Source organism: Parasteatoda tepidariorum, chromosome 6 (genome assembly GCF_043381705.1).
Source record: "Parasteatoda tepidariorum isolate YZ-2023 chromosome 6, CAS_Ptep_4.0, whole genome shotgun sequence".
NCBI lineage: Eukaryota > Metazoa > Arthropoda > Arachnida > Araneae > Theridiidae > Parasteatoda > Parasteatoda tepidariorum.
The window spans coordinates 65840592-65865378 of record NC_092209.1 but is presented as its reverse complement, the minus strand read 5'-3'; the positions used below and the strand labels follow the sequence as shown (position 1 = coordinate 65865378).

At 28.7% G+C, this 24787-nt stretch overlaps 1 protein-coding gene across 2 annotated transcripts; it reads right to left on the bottom strand.

Moving 5' to 3' along the window:
- Window positions 1-359: 359 nt before the first annotated feature.
- LOC107446597 (Tetraspanin 26A) lies at window positions 360-20319 on the bottom strand. 2 transcript variants are annotated; one of them, XM_016061282.4, is made up of 9 exons: window positions 20077-20314; window positions 14535-14729; window positions 11820-11894; window positions 10313-10411; window positions 9902-10030; window positions 9204-9254; window positions 7031-7147; window positions 6672-6788; window positions 707-2432 (listed from the first exon to the last, which is right to left on the bottom strand). In XM_016061282.4, exons 1-9 carry the CDS (start codon window positions 20236-20238, stop codon window positions 2364-2366), a joined length of 1014 nt encoding a protein of 337 aa, XP_015916768.1. In that variant the 5' UTR covers window positions 20239-20314; the 3' UTR covers window positions 707-2363. The 2 variants fall into 2 exon arrangements, with proteins under 2 accessions (XP_015916766.1, XP_015916768.1); XM_016061280.4 differs by lacking the exon at window positions 6672-6788 and having other exon boundaries at window positions 360-2432; window positions 20077-20319.
- Window positions 20320-24787: the final 4468 nt, after the last annotated feature.

Genomic DNA, 24787 nt, shown 5'->3' with positions numbered 1-24787 from the left:
ATCTGTATAATAGCGGGAATGATATTTCATTTTTAATCCAAAGAGTTCATTCTGTTCACAATTTATAATATAGTTTAAAGAGATTCCTTCTCAGCCTAGTACAGCAAAGCAAAGAAAACTTATTTAGATTAAACAAACATTTTAGTTTGTAAAATTAATAATTAATTTATTTCAATTAATAATATAAATTTAGGGGAAAACTTCAAATTTTTACAAGAAAAAAACAAACAAAAACAATTTTAGAACACGTTGACCAAGTATCTGACAAATAATTATTAATAACTATAAAATATGAAATCCTAAATAATTGAAATGATTAGTTATTATAAAATGTAATTTAAATTTTATTACTAAAAATATAGAAAATTTAGAAAAAAGATATGATAAAAAGAGATAAAAGTTGACGAGAGTTCATTTCTTGTCTTACATTCTACCAATCAATCAATCAATATTTTTTGTTATCAGAAAACTTTTTTTTTAATCTTTTATTATATTTAGGTTTACATAAGAGCTTCTGTTAATTCATACTCAATATTTCTTAAATGCAATAAACTATTGTTTTTTTTTTTATAACTTTAAATTTTTTGGAATATTTAATTACATTAGAATGATTTTTAAAAATAAATCTTATTTACAAGTGAATAAATAAGAAAACTTAAGCACTCATTTAAAATTTTGACTTAGCACTCATTATTTTTTTGAAAAATTTCTTCTATAAACAAAAAAATAAAATGACAAAGCACATAGCTAATATCAAGAACATAGTAAAATATATTTTTTGATTCTATAAAGACCACAATAAATTTTTACCATCCCTTGTTCTATAAATAATGCTAGAGATAATTTTTCTGCACTGTCTTTACTTGCGGTTGAAAGGAAAAAAAAGACAATAGAAAATTGAGCAAATTTATTAAAAGTATCATAATCCTATAAAATATCTTTTATTTAATTAACTCTTACTATCTTTGAAATAAAATATTTTACCTACAAAGCAATTCAAAATTCTCTTTTTAAATTCAGAAGGCTATAAAAGACTTATAAATACAGCAGAAATAAATCTAGTGCCAAATGCAGAAAATGATGAAAATTTTCTAGACCTAATATTCTTTTCAACATGACATGATTGTAACTTGACTTCTTATTTCCCACAATATATATCATAGTAATAAGCCTAATAAGCATAAAGGTAAGCACTGAGGAATGTAACATACCAGCTGAATTACGGTGAACAATAAAGAGTATAATAACATAAAAGCAAGAATCGACTCAAGTGTACATAACTAAAACTCCACCAGGCATAAATCAGTCTTGTAAACAAAGTTTGATGATAGAAAAATATATGGAACACCAAAATCATGGAATTTATGTTCTCTGAAAACATGTGAACCTCTTTAAGAAAAGTGTCCTCTAAGGAAGTGCATTCAACGATATGGACTTAATCAAACGATAAGGTAAATCCTAAGCATTATTTCATCTCACTGATAGTTTTTAGTCACTTTTGGGTACTGCCATGTCCACCAGCTACTACTGCTTTATATTAACAGTAAACCAAGGGTTCAAATATATGAAATACTCATAAGGTCTGTAAAAAGATTTTTTAAAAACGTTTCTGCATTTGATCCAAGGTTAAATTCTGCCAGTTTCATAGTCTTTAGAAAGGAATTGCAAATCATCAAAACATGTAGATATTATATCAAATGTATAACGCTTTTATATGGACTGATGAATTTAGTTTTATTTATTTGCATGCTATTAGAAGAAAATTGCATTAAGTCTTTTGGTATTATGAAAAACGTAAAATTCTAAAATGAATTTGCTATTTCAATTTTACAGACTAATAAAAAGCGTACCATCCACACACATACAGAAAAATAAAATAACCTAAACAATTAAGTAGTAACAACTAAGTGCCCAATATGTTCAGTGAATTCCTCAACATATTTTTGTCAAAGATACAAATACTAAGTGATTTCAAGATTGCTGGAGTATGATATTACAATTGTACTAAATACAGAAAAATTCTAATTGTAAATACTAACGTCTAGAAACAAAATGCACTCACTAGGATGAGGCTGGCAAAAGTTTGAATAGCCAGACAAAGTATGATTTGTAACAAAAGTTTGATAGAGTAATTGTGTACACATTATGCTTACACAAGCACATAACAGTTGCAAGTGTATTAAAAATTGCCACAGAAATGGTCAAATTGTGTGTAAAAATATCCAAACCTCTAAGTTGCACATTTTCATAGTCCTAGGCTTGGATATTTATTGTTTCTCTTCTTAAAAAAAAGTTCAAAATACGATTGGTTACTTGATCGTTTACTGTCAGCAAAGGTGGTGAGACCTAGCTGACATTATTTGTCAGTGCCACTTTGCTTTCTGAGCAAATATGTCAGCTCTAAGATTTTGAGCAAAGCAAATACCAAGGATCTGAAAAAGAAGCATTAAATTAAATAAGAAAGTTTCAATTGATAGAATGAGACATCTACTTCCAATAAAGATAATTATACTTTTAATGTTGCCATACTTAACAATAGTCTTTATTAATAAAAAAAAAATAATTCTCAATAAATCTTCTCTTGTTAAGGATGAGTATGCCTCTGTATTTAAGAAAAAATATCTTTAAATTTGAAAAAAAAAAAAATAAATAAATAAATAAATAAAATAAAAAATAATGTTAGCTTTTGCAGGGTTGCCACAGAAAAAAAAATTAACAAAATAGTTGTTGCAATAGCCTGAAGCATGAAAATAGTTGCTGAAAATTCCGAATGCCTAAATAAGAACAAAAGTTCATCAAAAATATTACTACATTGTCATATACCATGATTCATTTAGTCAAATTGGTGGCAAATATGATAATTTTTATATAAGCTTTAGTGTTCTAGCATTAAGTTTTTAAAAGAAAAAAATTAGTATGCTTGCAGAAAATTAAATACTTTTAAAAAAAAAAAAAACTTTTTTCATTATAAAAAAAAACATACTTTTTCTAAAATTTTTTTTCCTTTCATCAGTAATTGATTTAGCAAGTTTATATATGTATATTGTGAAAAGTGATACTCAAATTTGAAATTCCTGCATCGTAACAATGTATTAAAAATTGGGTTTTTAAAAATCATACCGAATTTTGTAGCAATAACCATTGAAAAGGCGATCAAATAACTAAATAGATTTAAAATGGAATCTGTGTAAATCGAACGAATTTAAAAGTAAAATTTGCAATTCAAAATTTTCAAAAGTTTTTATTTTTTAAGAAACAAATTTCAGTGTGTTCATAAGCTCTCGCGGGCCGCAGACCAATTTATGCTAAAAAAAAACATCGCTAGGAGTACAGAAAAGTCTCCCAATAGTCTCTTTTTCCTGAAAATAGTTGCTTTTTTTAGCCTCTTCAGGCAAAAAAAGTTGCATTTTAATTGTATGCGGCAACCCTGCTCTTGGTTTTAATGATGCAATTTTTTGTGATAGAAAATAATTTTATTCGTAATGAGGATGAAAAAAAAAAGATGGTGGAAAAAGCTAGAGGACTTCTTAAACTGTCAATAAGATTTTTTAATAACTTATTTAATTAATACAATTACATTTTTACGTATAATTTACAGGTGAACTGTACCTTTCACCTTTAATATGTAGATGAAATTTAAAAAGACAGAATAAATGAAGATGGTGAAGAATGTGATGCTGAAAATAAAATAACGTATGTAGATGCATTCGTGTCTGCAGTAGAGTCTCGATAATTCAAGGTGGCATCGAGCTTTCAGAAACTCAAATTATTGAAAATGTATTTTATTTAAAGAAAATTTACTTATATTAGATGATCAGGGGACATTTACTACATCAAACCAAGTTACAATATTCACTATATTAAATTAATGGTACTTTAAAATATTTGTCTAATGTTTTTTGTTTAAACTATCTATTTATATATTTCAGAGTTGAACACACAATATCATTTTTCAACATTCAGCCTTAGTAATCCTCGTAAAATTAATTGTAGTAATTGTTCTACGTGTTATGTGCGCTTGTCATTATTTGGGAGCAATACTGACTTTTCTTTAAAACCTTGGCTTAAACGGAAACTTGAACAATCGAGACTCAAATGTATATACATTTCTATATACCAATTTCATACTATATATTCTATTTGCATCTATATACCTTCGTATATAAATGCATTTGCTGATATTGATGATTATTTCATCAAATATTAAAGACGCCTTTTTTAAAATTCTTTTAAAGCTTGAAAAAATTATTAAAAATGAAACCACAATTCATTAAATTTGATTTCATTTTTGTACCATTCTTATTTTACTACATTTTTGTGTTGAATTTTTAAAAATTTTTTTAATTTTCACAAATTATGTCTAAATTTTCACAAAATAGGTACCTCCTAAAAAAACCTAGACAGACCCCCTGATTTTGTCATAATTTCTGCCAGCTATTTTAATTAGAGGTTATGCACAGAGGTTTTTCTTTTTATAGAACGGAATAGCATTATATTAGTCTAGTTTGAATAGGACTAGTTGGCCTAGTATCGGTATTTCTTTTCTACCATGGACAAAGAGCGCAAACAAACATTATCTCCTCAAAAAGTATATGAACTTTTCATACTTTGCACAGTAAAATATAGTTCTCTAAGATCAAAATAGAAATTAATTTCATTTTTCATTACAAATTACTTTTTCAAGCTTTGGCGCTTCATGGGTTAAATAGGTGTTTTTTATTTTGGGATCAAGGATTTTCACTCGATAATATATTAATATTCAATGAACAGTGACTACTATTTCTCAAAAGAAAAAAAGAAGTTTTCACTTAGAATGTATTTTGCTGTACAGTTTTGTTTCATAACACATTTGTAAAGTGGTACTTGATACAACATCAGAAGATGCAAGCTTCATTTTAGGAATGATAACAGCCTAGTATAAGTCAGAGCTCCCAACAAGTTGTCTCTTGATCTATCAGCAATAGATTATTTATCTATTGAGGTCCAAAATTAAAAAAAATTTTTAGCTCTAAAGATGGCTTAAAGTACTTTTCCTTTTTTCAAAAAATGCAATTTAAAACAAAGGCTAGCATTAACGTTCTAAAAAGTAAAACAGTTTTTATTAAGGTACAAGATATGCGGATATAAGTTAAAAATTCTTCATAGAATAAAATGGACACTTAATATTTGAGAAGAGTATAAAAATAAAAACAATTAAATTGTATTTAAAAATGCTCAGTGTATAAACTAAAACATGTTAAAAACAACAATAAGATGTAAAAATGATGAAGTGTCATTAAAAATTTGTTTTTTAAACTTCTCAGGAGCATATTATAAAAGTTTTAAGTACAAAGATATTATTCATTTTCAAGTCTACAAATTAAAATAAAACTGCACACATTTTCTATTTAAATCGTCTAGGAAAAAATTTAAAACTTTTTCACATTAATATTAACACTATTTGCATAAAAGTAAGCAAATACACACATTTTTACATAAATTTTCATTTATTACATAAATTTTCATTTATTATATAAATTTTCATTTATTATATAATTCATGCATTGATTATATGTAGTATATTGTAGGCGTCTTGAAAATAGGGAAGTAATATTTTTATTTTAATCCTGAATGCAATGAACAAAATGTGCTTACTTTAGTGATAAGGAGCCAAATATATAATGATACAGTTGACAATTAACAAATTCATTTTACTGAATTGCACAGAGGACTTATTTTTTAAAAATAAATGCAGCTGATTCATTGAATTCAGTGGTTGGAAATAGCGCACTAGAAACTAATGTAGTCGCTACTTTTTTCCGTAGTTAGTAGTGCAGTGGGCTATTTTTTAAAAAAAGTACTGTAGTGAGTAGTGGAATAAAAAAAAAACAGTATTTTGTAGCAATTCCTGGCAACTACTTTTAACGTTAGTTTAGAATAGTAACATGGCTCTAATGTAACTAATTTTTCGAATTTTATGGGTACAAATCTTCACTGTTCTATCAATGGATGCAATGAAAATGGCCCAATGGCTGCAGCTAAACGTTAATAGAAATTATGTATATAAAATCACGTATAAATAGTCCATAAACTGGCCACTATAAAAAATAGATAAATAATCACTTCGGTCACACTTTCACATGAGAATGCAGACCCTTGAAAGATTGATGTTATTTCAAAGGAAGGGAGCATATTTCAGATTTATTTAATTTCTTAGAGGAAATATATTCACGAACGAAAAAGGCATAAGAAGTTGAATGAACAAATTCAGAATTTTTCTTCTTTTTCGGAATAACAACTGACCCATGTAAATATGAATAACGAATACTTAATTCTCTTCTATTTCATGTAAACTAATTTCTGATTTAAAACCATTTTGAACAAAGGATTAAATTAAAGTTCTCCAGCAAAGTTCGTCACCTTAAAAGTAGTTACTAGTGAATTAGTTACTAATTCCAAAGCAGTTTGTAGTCACTACATTTAAAAAAAAAGTAGCTATAGTTATAGTAAACTACAAAAATAATGAAGTTCTTCCGATCACTGATTGAATTTAATGATGCTTTGCTGTAAACATGATTGATTAGCAAAAAATTTAAAACACTTTCTTTTTTTTGAACAGAGACAGTTCTAAAAAAGTTGATATAATCCATGTTAATTTCAAACATGAATTCCTTTTTATTGAATTTACATACCTGAGCAAAGGCAACAGCTAAAACAAATCCAGCTAATGGTAAAAGATTCTTTTCGGCCCAGTCCTCGCCTGCTCTTAAGCAACCCTTTTCAAATATCACACGAGATCTGTCCCGTTCCTGAAGATATTATTCACTCTCATAACAATCAATTTCATTTTGACTTACTACCCACAAACATTGTAACTGATTACTACGAAAAGCAAAAGTAATCTCCTATCATTGTAAAGAAAGCCCAAAGCTTTGTCAGAGAAAAAAAAGTGATTTAAAACAAGAACCATAGTGATAACTTGTTAATTTCAGTGTTATTGTTAGTGAAGTGATAATGAAAGAAAAGTTAGTGGTTGTGTTAAGTGCGCTACCTGTAATACAGCAACACCAACAGAAACTCCCGCCACCGGCACAAGGTTAGCTTCTATCCATTCTTCGCCAGCACGTAAGCAGCCTTTCTCATAAATTACAGTAGACTTATCACCAGTCTAGCAGCACCAAAAAATCAATTATTATTTTAACATTCTATTATCAGAGCAGAAATAAAGAGAACAATCTTTTTAAATTTTATTTATAGTGAAGACACATTTCTAAAATATGCACAGGAAAGTTTTGTAAAAATTTTTAGTAAAACAAAAACTTAAAATTTTTGGAAATTGCACTTTTAATAATACAAAAAATATTTTTTAATTGATTATGAAATAGTAACTTTTTTAAAGCTTTAATAGATCACAATATAAATTAAATTTATGAAAATAGATTAAGAAAATTCAATGTTGAAAAAATAAGAATTTTTGTTTTTGGATACTTAGCTTTATTAACGAAATTTTTAATCAACTGAAGTTATACTCATAATTAGAAAAATAAATATAAGAGATGCAATTAAAATAATAAACTATACAGTCAATGCACATATTTTTAAGCATAAAAATCAAATAATCAATCTATTGTTGAATTTATGTCGAATTAAACCAGTATTTCAAATGAACAATGAAATATGCAAAATATAATGCATACAAAAAGTTTAAAACTGAAAATTTTACACATTAATATGTTGAATTTTACATGCTTTGACTGCAAAGAGAACTTTAACAACTTTCAATCAATACTGAGAAGAATTTTTTCTCTCTTGAAATTGTGATTATTATATATAAAAAATGCTGGAAAGTAGTTTAACTTTTCACTGACTTTTTATTATTCCAGAGATTTTTCCAAAAGGAATAAAAATAGAAATTAATTTAAAAAGATCATTCTCCAGTCTTAAAGAAAATATAATAACAGTAAAAAGAGCAAGTATATTAACAATATGACAGAATTTAAAACAAACATTGGATCAAAAAATATAGATACATTTTACAACATTCAAAGTATACTTTTAAAATAAAAGACAATGAGTACAAATCTCAAGGATTCCAACTATTGTATAAATAAACAAAAATAAGAACCTCTAGAAAAAATTTTAAAGTTACAGATTTTCTTAAAAAATATTTCTTAGTTAATGCCAGAAAATTTGTATGATTATTGTTTTGAATGATTTCTTGTTCACAAAAATGTTAGCTTCATTTGCAATTTAGTTAATGTTTTATTCAAAAAATAGTTTGCAATAATCAATCTATAAATGAGAAATCATGTTTATATACATAAAAACTTTCAGCGAGTGTTGTAACAAATTATAATTTTATCTCCCTTTATGTGGATAAGCAATTAATCTCTTAAATAAACTTAAGAAATGCTATTACAAAATGGCTAAAAGAATTTAAAAAAAAAAATAAATAAATAAAAAAAAAAATTAACTCATTTTCTTCAGACTGATTTTATCAACTGATGGCATTAATTGTATTGTTAACTTTTCAGTTGTTTTATTCCTATACATTAAATATATTACAAAAAATACTTTTACTAGTTCTTGAATTTAAAAATAATTTTTAAAATATCATTACAAAAAAATTGAATGAACATATTTAATGAAAAGGATCTAGGAGGAAAACAGTAATAAATAAAAATAAACTATACATAAGTTTATTTTATGCTGATGCTAAGTATGTCAAATCAAAGAGTAACATGTAGTCATTGTAAGAGACATTTGTTGTTAGTCAAAAGAAACGTCTAAAATAAAATACTGTTTTCTTACTGCTAATTTCTTTTAAAAATTTATTTTAATGGTAAAAATTAGAAAAATTGAGTCTAATATAAAAATAGTTAAAATATAAGTAGAAGAGAGTTATATACATTTTAGAGATTGTTTCTACGTTTTTATCAGCATATTTCTTATAACTGAACAAATAACATTTCCTGTTGTTTTTAAAAGTTGCTAATATATCAGTTTATTTTAAAATGATATTGATAATTCCAGGAGTAATGCGATAATTGAAAAGACAATAACTTGTTTGGTTTTAGCATTTAAAAGATAACATTTAAGAAGTTACAGACATTTAAACATTTAAAACATGTTTAAAATCAAAAAGCTGAAAATGAGTAGTAGGGAAATAACAGTAAAGGTTATTCATAAAATGATTAAATAAAGAATAAGAGGAATTAACTTACATAATCTTGTTTTCTTACATCATAACCACATTGCTTGTTTTTAATAACTTCCTGAAAAATAATTTTAAAACATTAAAAGCTGCCGAAAACAGGAAAAAAATCAAATCTCTACTTTCTTCATTAATTCTTATTATTTCTGCATTACATCAACCTAAACAATAATACACCCACCAACTTTTAATCTTTCAGACGATGATTTTCCTCAGTGCCTTATTAAGCCATATATTAATATATTGACATAAATCATTTGTACATTAGTATTAAGTGATGGTCAAAATCAGTTTAAAATAAATTTATACATTTAAGAAATAAAAAATAAAACTCAGATTTTTTTTTTTTGGCGTTAGTTTTAAAAATAAACTAGAACAAAAAGATCCTGGAAATATTTGATAGTTTGGTTAAAGCGGAAACACGGATAATCGGGACTCTACTGTATTTGTTTAATATTGTAATATTAAATAATTTGTTCACATAATCATAAATACTAGTCAAAATAATTGTCATTGTTATTTCATTTCCTTTACCCACAGGACCTATTTTATAATTAACTCCACGTAAGTTAATGTCATTATATACCAGTTTTAAATCTTTAACTGAAGATGCATAATACAAATCTATCATGGGTATAATGAAAACACTAAACATATTTTTCAATAAAAAAAATATGATGAAGTTAAATAATTTTTCAGGGAACATACATTTGGTTGTGGCTTGCAGCAAGAAAATGGTACTCCACATGCTTCTCTGCTACCCACATCAATACTCGAACAATTGAAGTAGACATTCATATCCCAATCTTTGGGGCCTTCAATACCACAACACTCCAACTAAAATAGTAATAAAATAAAGAATTAAGCATTTCACAATTTATCCAAACACGCTAATAAATTACATTAATCTAAAAGTTTGTATAATATGAACAATAATTATTAATAAAAATAAAATATTTTGGGAGCAAATTAATAATTTAACATACTAAATACATGAATAAAAGATATACTAATTTATAAGCCTTAAAATGTTCTTGATTTTTAAAGTACAGTAGATGGTATAAAATATTAATTCAGTCATTTAAAATTGTTTATATATACATATATGATATAACTTACCCATTGTTCTTGAATCCAATCAATTAAATTTTGTCGATCTGGATCTTCTCTGTAATGTACAATAAAAGCTTGGAAGCCATTTGTAGCTTGATTTTTGATCTGGAAACAACAAAAAGTTTATTCTTATTCAACTATACAAAATTTTTTTCTTTTACTAAATCTTTAAATTTTGCAAATCTCCGTAGAAGAGTTGAAACGGAATAAAAGAAAGTTCCAAATGCTTTTGGCAACAGATAGTTAACGAGTAACCAATGCAAGCAAATTAAAATGGCAAGAATGAGCACACTTAACCAAATTTTTTTAAAAATCAAAGATTTTTTAAAATATATTTTTATTTCTATAAAACTCAATATTGATTCATACCACAAAGATAAGTTTTGCAAAAAACCAAAAATGTTGTGTGCAAAAACACTTTGAAATAGTTAAAAAAATACCAGAAATTTGGGCAAGAAAAAAATATGTAGGGAGCATTTATCCACAGAATGTTATTAATGTTTTAATAAAAAAAATGCAAGATTTCATTTATTTAAATTGTGTGAATATGATTAATTTTTTATTGATTGTGTGATTCTTAAATCACATGAATACAAATTTCAATATCATATTTTAAAATCCTATATATCCGAATCTTAGTGTTTGATTTTAAAATTGTGTAAGCATGATTATCGATGTTTCATTTTGAAATCGTGTGAATATGAATTCTGATGCATAATTTTCAAGTAACTTGGACACGAATCATAGCAGTGGCTTTTAAATTGTGTGAAAATGAATCTTATATTTGATGTAAAATCGGAAAACATTAAACATGTGCGATCATAAATCTCGTAAATAGGAATTGTGCTGTAAGATATTCAATCATGAATGTTATTTTTAGTCACGTTTGCATAGGCAGGAAAAAGCGTAAAAAATAAATTTTTTTTCTTCCCTCAATTAATTTGAAAAAGGTGCACTTTGTTTTGAAAAGGCAGATTTTTTTTAGTTAAATTGAAAAAAAAAAACTCTTCCCTAACACTAGCATCCTTGAAAGTCAAATGTAACGACGTAATAGTGGAAAAAGTTAAACTGAGAAATTTTTTTCCACATCAATCTCTGACAGATTGACCAGCTTGTTCAGATAAGGGAATTTTGATCCCTTTGCTTTCTTTTTTAGTAATGCTAAAAAAATTTCTGCCATGGTGACAAATTTTCTGCAAACAGCAATTGTGTATATTATACATACTTATGTAAGAGCAATTATATCACAGCAACATACATTTTTTATAATCACATGATAACCACATTAAGAATTTATCTAAAATGGTGGCAGTATAGTATGCACATACATGAGTAGCCTTTGGGCAATCATTAAGAATGTATCTCTGACTACAAATAATAACCCATTAGCATAACTAAAGCATAAACCTAACAAAAACCCAGGTAATACAAACCTCTAAGCCAATGAGTATTAAGCTCTAAGACAATAAGAGCGATAAGTATAATGAAGATTATATTGATAATAAAACCTTACCCAGTCTTTGAAAATAAATCCGAGAGTACCAGCAGTCATTTCCAAAAGAAGTAATATGGCTAAAAATATGGCATACTGAAATTATAAAAATCAAAAATCATACTTTTGTTTTTCATAATTATAAATAAAATCACAATTACAAAAATAAAACAATAATAAATAAGTAACAAAAATTTGATAAGTTGACAAAGTTATTCAATATTAAAATTTATGCCACCAACTAAGTACTCAGTCATTTTATCTATTCATGGAGAAAATTGAATTTCTTACAGGAGGCTCATTAGTGATAAAATTAGTCCCAAATTTTTTATAAGGATAATTCTAACAATCACTTAAAATAAATTCGAACTTTGTCTTTATTATATGTATTATATATTAGGGGGACCGGAAAGTAATGTCGTTTTGGCGTATTAAATATTTGTTAAGTCTTAAAAAGCAATTCATTTTTTTTTAAATACGGCATTGAAAGGTTGTTGCTAACGAGCATGAATACATTATTGATTAAAAATAAAATCTTGATAACAAATATCAAATGCACCAAAATGGCATTACTTTCCGGTCCCCCGAATAGTAGAAGATTGTTATAACTTAATTCTACAGAACACAACTCCTATAAACAGCACTAATTTTGCATGTGTGGACAATGAAAATTGCAGTTAAGACATTTCTGTAGTTGACCAAGAAATGTAACATGTTCACAGGCAGCAAAAAGGTTATTTGTTAAGAACTTACTATCTCTAAAGAACATCAAAATTCAAAAAATTGGTTTGTTATTCATGATGCTTTTGATAGTTAAAATTCTTTCAATGAGAAATATTTCTGTGCATATTTTTGTGTTTTAAAGTATTTGTATTCGAAAATTATAATAAAACATTTATAATGAACTGTTTCAAATGCATATTACTATGCTCAGTACGCATATTTATTGATTTGTAAAAAGATTTGCATAATACAAAATTCTATATAATACAATACTTTTCCTTTAAAGAATGCATTATAAAAATTTGCTACTGTAAATGCATAATGTTTGCAGATCTGAGTTGTTTTACATGTATTGCAACAAAAAATTTATCATCCTCAGTTCTCATTTAGTTCTACTACATCCAACAAGTTCTAATAATTATAGAACTAATGAGATAAACATTAGATCAAGACTTGCTTTGATATCATGGTCTTTAAAAAAATTAGGATCAATTACAAATAAATTTTTCAAGAGATTTAGTTTGCTTTCAAATTGACACAGAGAAGAAGTGCAAAAAATTAAAGTTGCGGCAGTCGAGCCCGAGTTCCCATCATACTAAATGAACTTCTAACTTTCACTTGCTGTGATGTAGGTGTTATAAACATTGTCTCTTCAGCTTATCACAGATGCACTTAACTAAATGTAATTTATAAATATCGATTATTATGTAAATATTAAATGATTTCTTTCATTCGTTAATTAGTGTTAATTATTTATTTTTACTAGTTATTGAAATTATAATGAATGCTAATAAGTTTCATGCAAAATTGTAGCACTAGCATGTCCAGTCTTAGCAAGACAGCTCAAAATAGATAATTTTTGAAACAATTGATGCAACTTGTACAAGTGTTGTTAAAGGTTCTAATGTAAGCTTTAATTACTTTAATGGAGCTGCGGTTTAAAAATTGCTTTGGAGAAAACAAAAACTGCTTTTTTTTTCGCCTAAGCTACAAAAGAACAGCATGCATCACTGTGTGGTCAAAGGCACTTTTGCACAAATGCTATATATGTTTATAGAAATACATTTTCTCTAAAAATGTAGAATAATTACACATAAAATAAAGAATTTTTAAAGTCCTAATTATTAATTTTTTTTAAAGAAAAAAACATGCGACACAACCTATAGGGCAATTAAATACAGATTTAAAACTCCTTATAAATAATTAACTTTAATAGACACCATAGTAATTATTTATAATAGTTAAGAAGATATTTAATGTTTAAAACCAACTTCTTCTGACTCGAAAAAATGCATTGAGCAATAAGACAGCAATTTAATTAGAGACAATTAATTACAAATCAAATAAATTTGAGTTCTTAAAATTATTTAGTATAATTTAAAATAAAATTTTTACGACTCGCAAATTTTTTTTAAAGTAATCAGATAGCAACTCAATTGAAGACAAATAATTACAAATAAAATAATGTTAAGTCATGAAATAGGAAAAACTTTTTTAGTTAAAGCTGTTCATTTATGATTACTGTAAGTCAGTGTTTCCCAAAGTGTGGTACACCTACCCCCAGGGGTACAGGAACAGTTTAGTGGGGGTACATATTCTTATGCGAAATATCTTGCAACAAACGAAAATTTCAAATTTTTATTTTAAAACAAAGCTAGCCATGAAAATTTACGATTATGTACGTTTCTATTGGCTATTTTTTTGCAGAGTTAACAGTTAATAATTAGTGGTGTCAACAGTCAGTTGTGATTTTTAACTTTCGTGCAATTTTTTTATAGTAAAAAAAGCATTCATTTTTCTTATTAGTGGTACACAGCGTTACGAAAATTTTAGAAAAGGTACACAAAAGTCACAAGCTTGGGAAACACTTCTATAAGTGATTGTGTTGATAAGAAACATCATATAAACAAACATCAATTCAAGATAAAGGATGATAGGAGATAATCCTAAAAATATATTTTAATGCTTATTCTATTTCATACAACAAAATGTAAAAGTGTGATAAATACTTACTGAGGCAAGGAGGCAAGTGTTTTCTCGTAGAGCTCCAACACAACCCGTAAATCCTATAGTAAACGTAATGACTCCACACACAATGAACACAAATGCTGGATCTAAGGTAATGTTTGTCAATCTACTGAGATTGTTGAAAATATCTTTCTCTGTCCATGCCCATATTCCAACAACAAAGATGCACAACCCTAGCAGCTGGAACAGAAAACATTAATCATTTTAAAAGAATATTTTTAACAAAAATGTTAAATTTAGTTCATCAACATTACAAAAATGATCTAGTTCTAAGGTTATTCTAGTCGATCAATAAAACAGTAATGATTTAAGATAATTTAAATCAATCTATTGAAATAGTTAAAAATATATTTCTTAGTTATTTTAGATGTTTAATTTTCCCATATATCAACAACTATATCATCAATAAACACATAAAATTACTTCATGCTCATTTGAAATTTTAGTCCTTTCATACTCATATTCCAACAACAAAAATGCAGCTATTGGTTATGAATAAAACATTAACAATTATTACGGTCAAAAGTATATTTCAATAATAAAAATTATTTAAAACAGAAAATACATGTAATATCAAAAACAGATTTAAATAAATTAGTCAGGAATTACTTGTCATTGATTAATCAAGAATTATCCTATTAGTATATAATGAATTTCTTGTTACTTTATGAATTTATTTTTTAAAAACAAAAGTAAAAATAAGTAAAAAAACTAAAACATGATCTACAAGTTGACACCTCCTAAAATATTAAGTTTCTTAATCTTTTTAAATACTGTGAAATAAGTGAGTAATAGTTCTTGGATTGGCATATAATAAAGTTACACAGAATTTTATCTAATAACTAACTTGTAAAATCACAATAATTATTTGTTGAAAACATATCCATCCAATCTTCTGGAAATACAGTATAATCCTGTGAAACTTCAAGAATAAGACAATTTCTTAGAGACTGGTTTCTGAGACATTAGTCGAAAATCACAATTATGGTGCTGTTACATAAAATTCAAACATCCACTAAATTCAAATTACTATTTGCACATTTTAGAATAACCTACCACTGGGAGCTAAAAGTTCCTCAAATTATATTGTTCAGGGATGAGATTGACCAAAAGGCAAAAAAGCTGAATTTTCACGCGGGTCAATCTCACATGATTTATAGCAAAAATATCAGTAACATATCCTCATCCAGTTTCGCTGATGTTGTAATTGCCTATATATAGCAATAATCGTCGATAGAAAAACTCTGCCACATTTATAGTAACTAATTCAAGAAAAAAACTTGCTTTTTACAAGAATCGCGATAAAGCATTTTAAAATCGAGTGAATACAAATGGCAATCTTAGAATTTAAAATTGTGTGAATATAAATCACCATATTGAAACTTGATATTGGATTTCAAAATGTGAAAATACAAATCATGATGTACAATTTTCAGATTGCGTTACTATGAATTATGATGCATAATTTCTTAATGGCGTGAATACGAATTCAAAGCCTAATTTTTAAATCACATGCAAATACGAAAATAGGTGTTGGATATTATAACCACAAAGATGAATTACGACATTGGATAAACTTGCGTAAATTTGAATCATTACATAGAATTTTAAAAACGTCTCAATACAAATAGCATAATTGGATTTTTAAATCTCGTAAATAAGAATTGCAATGAAAGATATGGAAATCGCGTGAATAAGAATCGCAACACTCAACTTTAAAATCAGGTAAATATGAAAATCGATGCTTGATAATAAAATGCAGCGACGTCTGGATTACGAAAATATGAGCTATCTAGTGGACGGGTAAAAATGAGGATATTTTCTGCTCGTAAAAGCTAAAATAGGTAGATTTGTGAAAGGGTTGGCAGCTACGTAGTTTGAGTTTTCTATATATCTTTCGACATATTATATCTACATATGAAATCGGAAATAAATATAATTATTTTATTTCAAGGGCTGAATTTTTAGAAAATTCGGATTCTTAAAAAAAAAAAAACTTTTAGAGAATCGGAAATTCTGCTAAAAGGGCTGAAATTCGAGAGACAAAAGTGAAAAAGGCGGATATCTGCTAAAAAGCGAAAAAATCTCATCCCTGATTGTTGAAGTATTGAAAATAATTCACATTTTTTGTGAAAATAATGGCTAGCAAAAATTTTAATCTGGATAATATATTTAGAAAAGAAATTTCATGCTCTGATTCTGATCCACTACATATTTCATAATAGTACAATAGATTTCTTACAACAAAATTGAATTGAATTGTTTATTTTAAATATGCATTAATAAGAAAAATCCAAAGTTATTAATTTTGATATCTATTATAAATGTCCAAAAAGTTTACAACTTGCAACCTGGAAATTTGATTACTAGGTCCAACAGAACATATTTAAGTGAACAAAATATAAATTAGTACTTCCATAATAAGAATATCTTTTCTATCTCGAAAATTATTAAAAGTTAGTCATGTATACATGTTACTATGAATGATCGGAATTGGTGGTTGATGACTTCCACCGGTGAATGTTGACAATGACCCCTGTGGCAGAATTTTTTCGAGCTATCTGCGACAAAACACTCTATCACTATTATCTTTCTCCAAGATACTTTTAATAATAACAAACATATATGTGACAAATTTAAAGTAATAGAAGCGCTGTAAAACTATATAATTTTTTTTAATAAAACATGTGATAATTTTTTATTCTAATATTATGTGTGATATTCTTGCATTTTGTGGGGGGGACACAAAGTATTTCTTTCTCCACATTTTGTAAATAATTACCACAGTAAAATATAAAATAAAAAATCATGAAATCCGTAGTAGTAATTGCCGAAAAAAAGATAGACAGCAAAATTACGCGAATCGGGTTCCTCAAATGCGTGTTTCGTTTTGAGATTACGTTGTTGTAATAAAAATAATATCGCATAAAAATATCGGATTAAAAACCTATGGAGAAATCAATAGCAATAACTGCCATAAAATCTATAGAATTATTGCCTTAAAAAGCAAATACTCAAATGAACGATTCGAATTTTCCATATTGTTTGAAATATATCGGGATATTTAAAATCCGCATGAAAATCAACATCAATAACTGCCGAAAATACAATCGAAACATGACATCGATTTATGATACTATCGTCGTAAATTAGGAGCGTGAAAAAGTGATTATCTAAATGCATGATTCAAATATTATGTGTAAATTTCTATAAGAAAGAAAAATGGCTAATTTTTTTTTTTTAAAAACTTTTCAAAATGAAAATAATCTTTCTGCAAGAGCTCTGTAATGTTCTGCGACAATGTCGCCGTGTCGCAGCTATTCTGCCACGGGGACAATGACATAGTCGCTTTGGTAAATGTTCGAAATATATACTAGAACTAGTTAAGTGCCACTGGCCGGTATACCCAAAATCAATGTTTTTTAAAGGTCAGGTGCCAATGCCCAGTATGCATTTAACTGATACTCCGAACAGTGATGCTTCTCCTAATCTATTCTCAGCAGATATTAAAATATTGAATAAATATAATACTATTAACGAATAAATTAATATCAAATCGGATATAACAAATATTTCCGACATTCATCAAAGCGACTATGTGATTGTTGACATTATCCGGAGAAAGTCAACATTCTCTTGATTTTGGTCACTAACGGTAATATATTTATACATATTAAGTCTGATACAAATTACGTCATATAATTATAAATCGATGAAGCGGTCATGACAAAAAAAAGCTGAGTAAAATTTTTAAAAAATTGCATTATCACTGAAGCATTGTGTTTGTGATAATAAACAAAGTACAATTATATAACTATTATAATGAATGATTGTACATTATTTGTATTATGTAGGTACATCACGACTCACTGTATCTTGAACAAGTTTTGCCTCATTAACACGAAATGGGCGGGACTATAATACTTATTTCATGTTAACCGAATTTTGTTTTATCAAATACATCATGAAAACAATTTAGTATGCATAATTAATGCATGTTATGTACTACATTTATGTATGCTAACAATGCTATTATGAACCAAACAAATTAAAATAAGCTTAAAAGTTTTAACTACTTTATTAAACTATTTTATTTATTTGCCTATCAAACAAAGGAAGAAAATAGAAATAGCATTCCTCAAAATGAATGATTGAGATTTTATTTACATGCTTATTATTTGTGCAGTGTCCAGGTTTTCTTTAATGTTAAGGGATAAAATTTCCCATTAAACATAATAGTAATTGATTGCTGATTCATGGGACCAAACATATGTTTCGTGTAAAGCGATATTTCACGCTAAGTAGTTTTGTGTTAACTGTAGTAACATAGAAAACTGCGATTCTCAATGTTTAAGTTATATTTCAGAATTAGGAATTTTTGTTTTGTTTCTCCTTTGATTTTCTTTATTAACTTTTCTTTCTAACAGCATTTTTATTATGATAGCATTTTTTAAAGAGATTTTCTAATGAACGTTATTCTTTTAAGGTCTTTTTTTTCTAAAAATATGCCAATGTGAAAAAGTGAAATTAAGGTTTTTAGCGTGAATTCTCTTTCGTTTAAAATTAAGAGCGATTTTTGTTCTAATGTCGTTTCAAGAATTAAGAGGATATTTTCTCACTAACAATGCAATTTAATTTTTTTAACAGCTATTAGTCAGTTTTTTCCCCCTTTATCCTATACCAATAAATTCCGCTAAGTTTTGATTATTTTTCAATACTGACTAAACTTATTTCTAAATAAAAAATATATTTATTAATAATTTTTTTTAATATATATGCTGCTATTCAGTATTTAGTCGAATTTTTTGGCCGAATATTCGGTATTTAGCCAAATCACTATTCGTTACATCCTACTATGTAAACATTGAGGTTGCATATTAATATGGAAACTCTTCAAAAATTTCTATTTTTGATTCAGATATCTGAATTTTAAGAGCGTTTGCATAAAAAAGAAAAATACTAATTAATTATTTAACAAAAACCTTACTAATTAATTTAATTTTTCTCAAATGCATATTACTTTTCCAGCATTATAAATAGAGGATAAAAATTGCATGCCATGCAGTATGCCTAGATTAATGGAAAAGAATCATTACCCTAAAAAGATTTATTTGAAATGATTAAGTTCTGAGAAATACTCATAAAAAAAGTTTAATCAATATATCTTTAAAAGCAATAGGTATTACTAATGATTTATTAATTAAACAAAACAGACTATTTTTGTACATTAAAGTAAAAAATAAACCACTTTCAATAAATTATTTTGAAGTCTAAATACAAATAGCAATTCAGTAAAATAACACAAAATACCATAATATTTGAGTACAAATAGATCATATTTTTGACCTAGCTAGCAATGATAATTGTAAACAGTGAAAAATCTATAAGTAATAATAGTTATTAAAAAAATTAATTAAAGAAATACTTTCTCAGTTTTTATGCGAAAAAATAACTTTTCGTTGCAAATAAGAGCACACAAAACAAATCACAGTAAGACATTCGACAATGGTAAACAAAACAGGCATACCCAAAATATTACGTTGAAACCAAAAATTAAATATTTTAGGCAACAACTAATTTCACTTTTATCACGTCTATGTTTTCTTCCTGACATTCTTCCATCACTAAGATTTCTTAACTGCTGCAATTCTCGCGAATTAGACATTGGATCCTCAACCCAAAAGTGCATCGAATCGAAACATTTAATAAAAGCAGAAATCAAAGCAATCGGACTTCCAGTTCCAGTTGACTCACTTATCGAATAATGTTGCCAATTCTTAGAAGTCAAATTCAGAAAAGAAAATATGAATTGGTTGGCTGAAAGTGGAAAATGCAGTGCACTTTTTGCACGTGCGTTTTATATATTTAATACAGTCTTGTCCTTATCGTGCTTTGCTTTATAAGTTCTTGCCAAATTGAAAAACAGTGTGCACAAATTTGAGAAGGACATCACAAGAAGGACAGATACAGGTTTACGACGAGATTCAAACCACCCACTACCTTCATGCTACAGATTGGGGTGGTCCCACAGTGGACTGATCGTAAAGACACGGTTCCTAGTAGAACACCAAAGTTAAGCATCACTGGCTGAGATCAGTAAGCGGGTGATTAGCCTGCGTAAGGACCGAAGATGTGCGGTATCGGCACTCGTTAAACTGTTCTATAGTAAAGTCTCGACTTGGAATGTTATTCACGGCGACGCCAATAGCCCATCGTGCAACTCTAATATGATGTTAATAAACGTACCTGCCCTCAGATCGGCGTGACCACTCGGCCAGGGAGGACCCTGTATACGAAATTCAATAGTCTCTTTGAAGCTTATCATCATTTTTACACCAAATAAAATTTATTAGCCAATAGCAGCTTTCAAGCCAACAGTAAATATATTCCTCTTCCTAATTTAATTTTTATAGATCATCGGTTGTTGCTGCAGTTTATTTTCGTCGCACTATAGCTGCACAATGGGCTATATGCGACGGTCTGGGAAACGTCCCAGAGGATGATCCGATGACATGCCGTCACAATGTTGATCCTCTGCAGAGGGGATAGCACCCCTACTTCAGAAGCCCATTGACCTGCACGTGAAGTCGAGCACTTTATGGTAGAACAGTTTAACGAGAACCAATAATGCATGCTCTTGGTCCCCATGCAAACTAATCCAAGTGGTCATCCACCTGCACACTGACGGCAGCCAGTGATGCTTGACTTCGGTGATCTGGTGGGAACCGTGTCTTTACGATCAATCCACTGCGGGACTCTAGATCATCGGAGGCAAATATTAATGAAAGTGGTCAGTTAGCGGATGGATGACCACTTTGATCAGCCAGCTTAGGGATTGAGGGTAACTGTTCTATCTTCGTTAAACTGTTCTACCATAAAGTGATCGACCTCGCTCGAAATTTTTCTGGCTACCAAAGTGAGAGAACTGCTCCTTCTTCTGTGGATCAAAATTGATATAATAAATTTTCGATGCGACGTAAAGAACTACACGTACGTAAGAACTACACTACGTAAAGAACTAGTGCGACGTAAAGAACTACAACTACTTGTTGTACTCTAGACCATTCTCACTGGATGCAATTTTTTCGCATGCAAATGGGAACCGTTCCGTCAGGGATTAAATTTATTTTTATCACTTTCCGACTACCTACAGAGCAGCAATGAGAAACCGTAATAATTGGGCCCAATCTTGTTTATCATTATTATTTTTTAAGTACTAGGTCGTGGGTCACAAAGTCAGTGGCGCTATTTGGATGGTACCAATAATTTGAACAACACTGAAAATTAGTTAATGGAAAAATTTGACAGTTCTCCCTCTTCTTTTTTCGCTATTTAAAAATTCTTTTAAAATGGTTACTTTTTCCCCCTGCTTCTTTAACTTTGCTTTTCCAAGTGTCCAAGTATCACCATGACAGTACAAATTCGCAGCAAATGGCAAACTTTATGACTAACCAATATGTAGGTTCAATGATACGCGATAAAAACTGGTTGGCTAACAGTTATCATTCACTTTTTTTATATATTAATTTCGTTTTTAAATCCGGCAATTGATAATTATACTTTAATTTTCAATTGTTTAATTGCTTTTCTATGGTTAAATAAAAAAATAAGTGCTATTCAGCGGCACGCCATCACTGAGCAAGACGTACGTATTTTAAGTGCAATTTTGTGTTGGATGGCAAATATCTATTTCCTGCCAGCTACAGACAGAATTTATCTTCAAATAAAATTTATCATTAATTGAAGTCCCACAATTATCTGATTCTTAAGACACGATTCCACNTCGTCGCCAGTGTGCTGTCCCATAGCGTGGGGTTTTAGGAAATAACACTCTTATATCTAACAAGCACTATTTATTAATTAATTACAACATTTAGAATTTAGAATACAAAAGATGCGTCTTAACGCAACGCTAACAGATGAGGAATACAAACTGAAACTTTTAGAGGGAAAGTCCCAATTCGATTGCGTAGGCGTGATAGTTCGTAAACATAGCCTCGAACGGCTAAATACACGACACCATGACAGTACGAATTCGCTGCAAATGGCAAAGTTTATGACTAACCAATATGTAGGTTCAATGATATGCGATAAAAATTTGTTGGCTTACAGTTATCATTCATTTTTTTTATGTATAAATTTCTTTTATAAATTCGGCAATTGATAATTATACTTTAATTTTCAATTGTTTAATTGCTTTTCTATAAAAAAAAATAAGTGCTATTCAACGGCACGCCATCACTGAGCAAGACGTACGTATTTTAAGTGCAATTTTGTGTTGGACGGCAAATATCTATTTCCTGCCAGCTACAGGCAGAATTTATCTTCAAATAAAATTTATCATTAATTGAAGTCCCATAGTTATCTGATTCTTAAGACACGATTCCAAGCAGATCGCCGAAGTCAAGCATCACTGGCTGTGAGTGAGCGGGTGGGTGACCACTTGGATCAGTCTGTGAAGGGTCCGAGGGTGTGTGGTAATGTTCCTCCTTAAACTGTTCTGTCATAAAGTGCTCGACTTCGAGTGCAATTTGTTGGGTTACCAAAATGGGGGGGGGGCATCACTTCTGCAGAGGATCAAAATTGTGATGGCATGTCTTCGAATTATTCTCAGGGATGTTTCCTAGACTATCGTCAATATCCCATTGTCCAGCTCTAGTGGGACGTAAATGAACTACAACAACATTAATTGAAGTTTCGACCACTGTCTTGTCCCGCAGTGGACTGATCGTTAAGACACGGTTCCCACTACCGAAGCGGAGGTGCCATCCCCTCTGCAGAGGATCAAAATTGTGATGGCTTGTCTTCGGATCATCCTCAGGGATGTCTCCCAGACTGCCGCCAATAGCCCATTGTGCAGCTCTAGTGCGACGTAAATTAACAACCAACCGACCATTCTCTTACTTGCTAGATGCTGCAATTTCCACTGGAGTGACAATCTAAATTTTTTCCCCAAAAATATTCCTCAAAGCAAAATTTATTGCTAATTGAAATTTGCACCACTTTCTGACATCAACAAGCTAAAGCACAAAGCTAAGAAGAGGAAGACAATCCTATTTTTCATCACATCTAAAATGAAAAATTTAATAAATAATAAATACCATTAATTTAATAAATACCATAAATTACTATCGACACTGAATGTTACCCCCACGTGTCGAAAGTGATGCGTTTTTCGTTTTAAGTCTGAAAGGGGAGGGGAAGAAAAACAAATTCTTTTCTCTTTATTAGCACGTGAATAAAAAACGTAAGGTTAAAAAATTTTGTTTTATCATTTAAATATTTAACGGTTTATTGCAAATTTCTATTAAATTATTCATTTAGCTTCGTCTTGTCAACAAAAATAAATTAAGAGCTTTTGTGTATATACCAGACACATAAACATTCATGCTAGTGTCCTGAAATTTGGACAGAGGGCGAAAGGAGCGATTTCAGCTTACGATTCTAAAAACCATTCAATAATTCCGGGACTTCTAAAAAATTGTTCGGGAGAAACTCTTGTATAGTGGAATTTTCTAATTGGCTTAGAACTAGCCGTTATTATTAAACAAACTAAAGACTATTCTGATTTTTCAAATGTTTAAAAAATAACATTAGCGATATTTGCAATCTTAGAGCTTTATTCAGTCAAAAAAGGAGTTAATTGCATGTTCTTTAATCCTTAATTATTTTTAATTCGTTATGTCAAAGTTAAGGAATAAAGTGGATGATATGCGAGAGCTACTCCAACGAAGAATTAGTGTACCACTGTGTTTATCTTGTTTACGTGTTTATTTTGTTGCGTGTTTATTTTGTTTAAAGTAATACTTTTAAAATGTGTTTCTATAAGACTACTAGGGGGCAAAGCCCACTGTTCGCTACCGCTCACCAACCCCGATCATTGCTTCGCAATAATTGTTTTTTCTTGCAGGAAAACAGTTTTTCTACTAAAGTTAAAAATATTCACTTAGCATCTGAGTACTAAAAGGATTTGTGTTTACTTACGCTCTTGCGCCTCTACTTCCCACCTCCAAATATTACTATATTAGTATTATAAACATTTAGATCTCTTGGTGAACAGAAGTGATTTTTTAATTATCATTTTTTTAAAATAACATTTATATTCTTAATACATTATAGTGTTCAAACAAATTTGATGAGTTTACTACCATAATTTAATATTTTCACTAATAATAGCAGTATTGAAAAATAACTTTAAACTAGTGGGCTGCGCCCCCTCTATGTTTTCTTCCTGACAT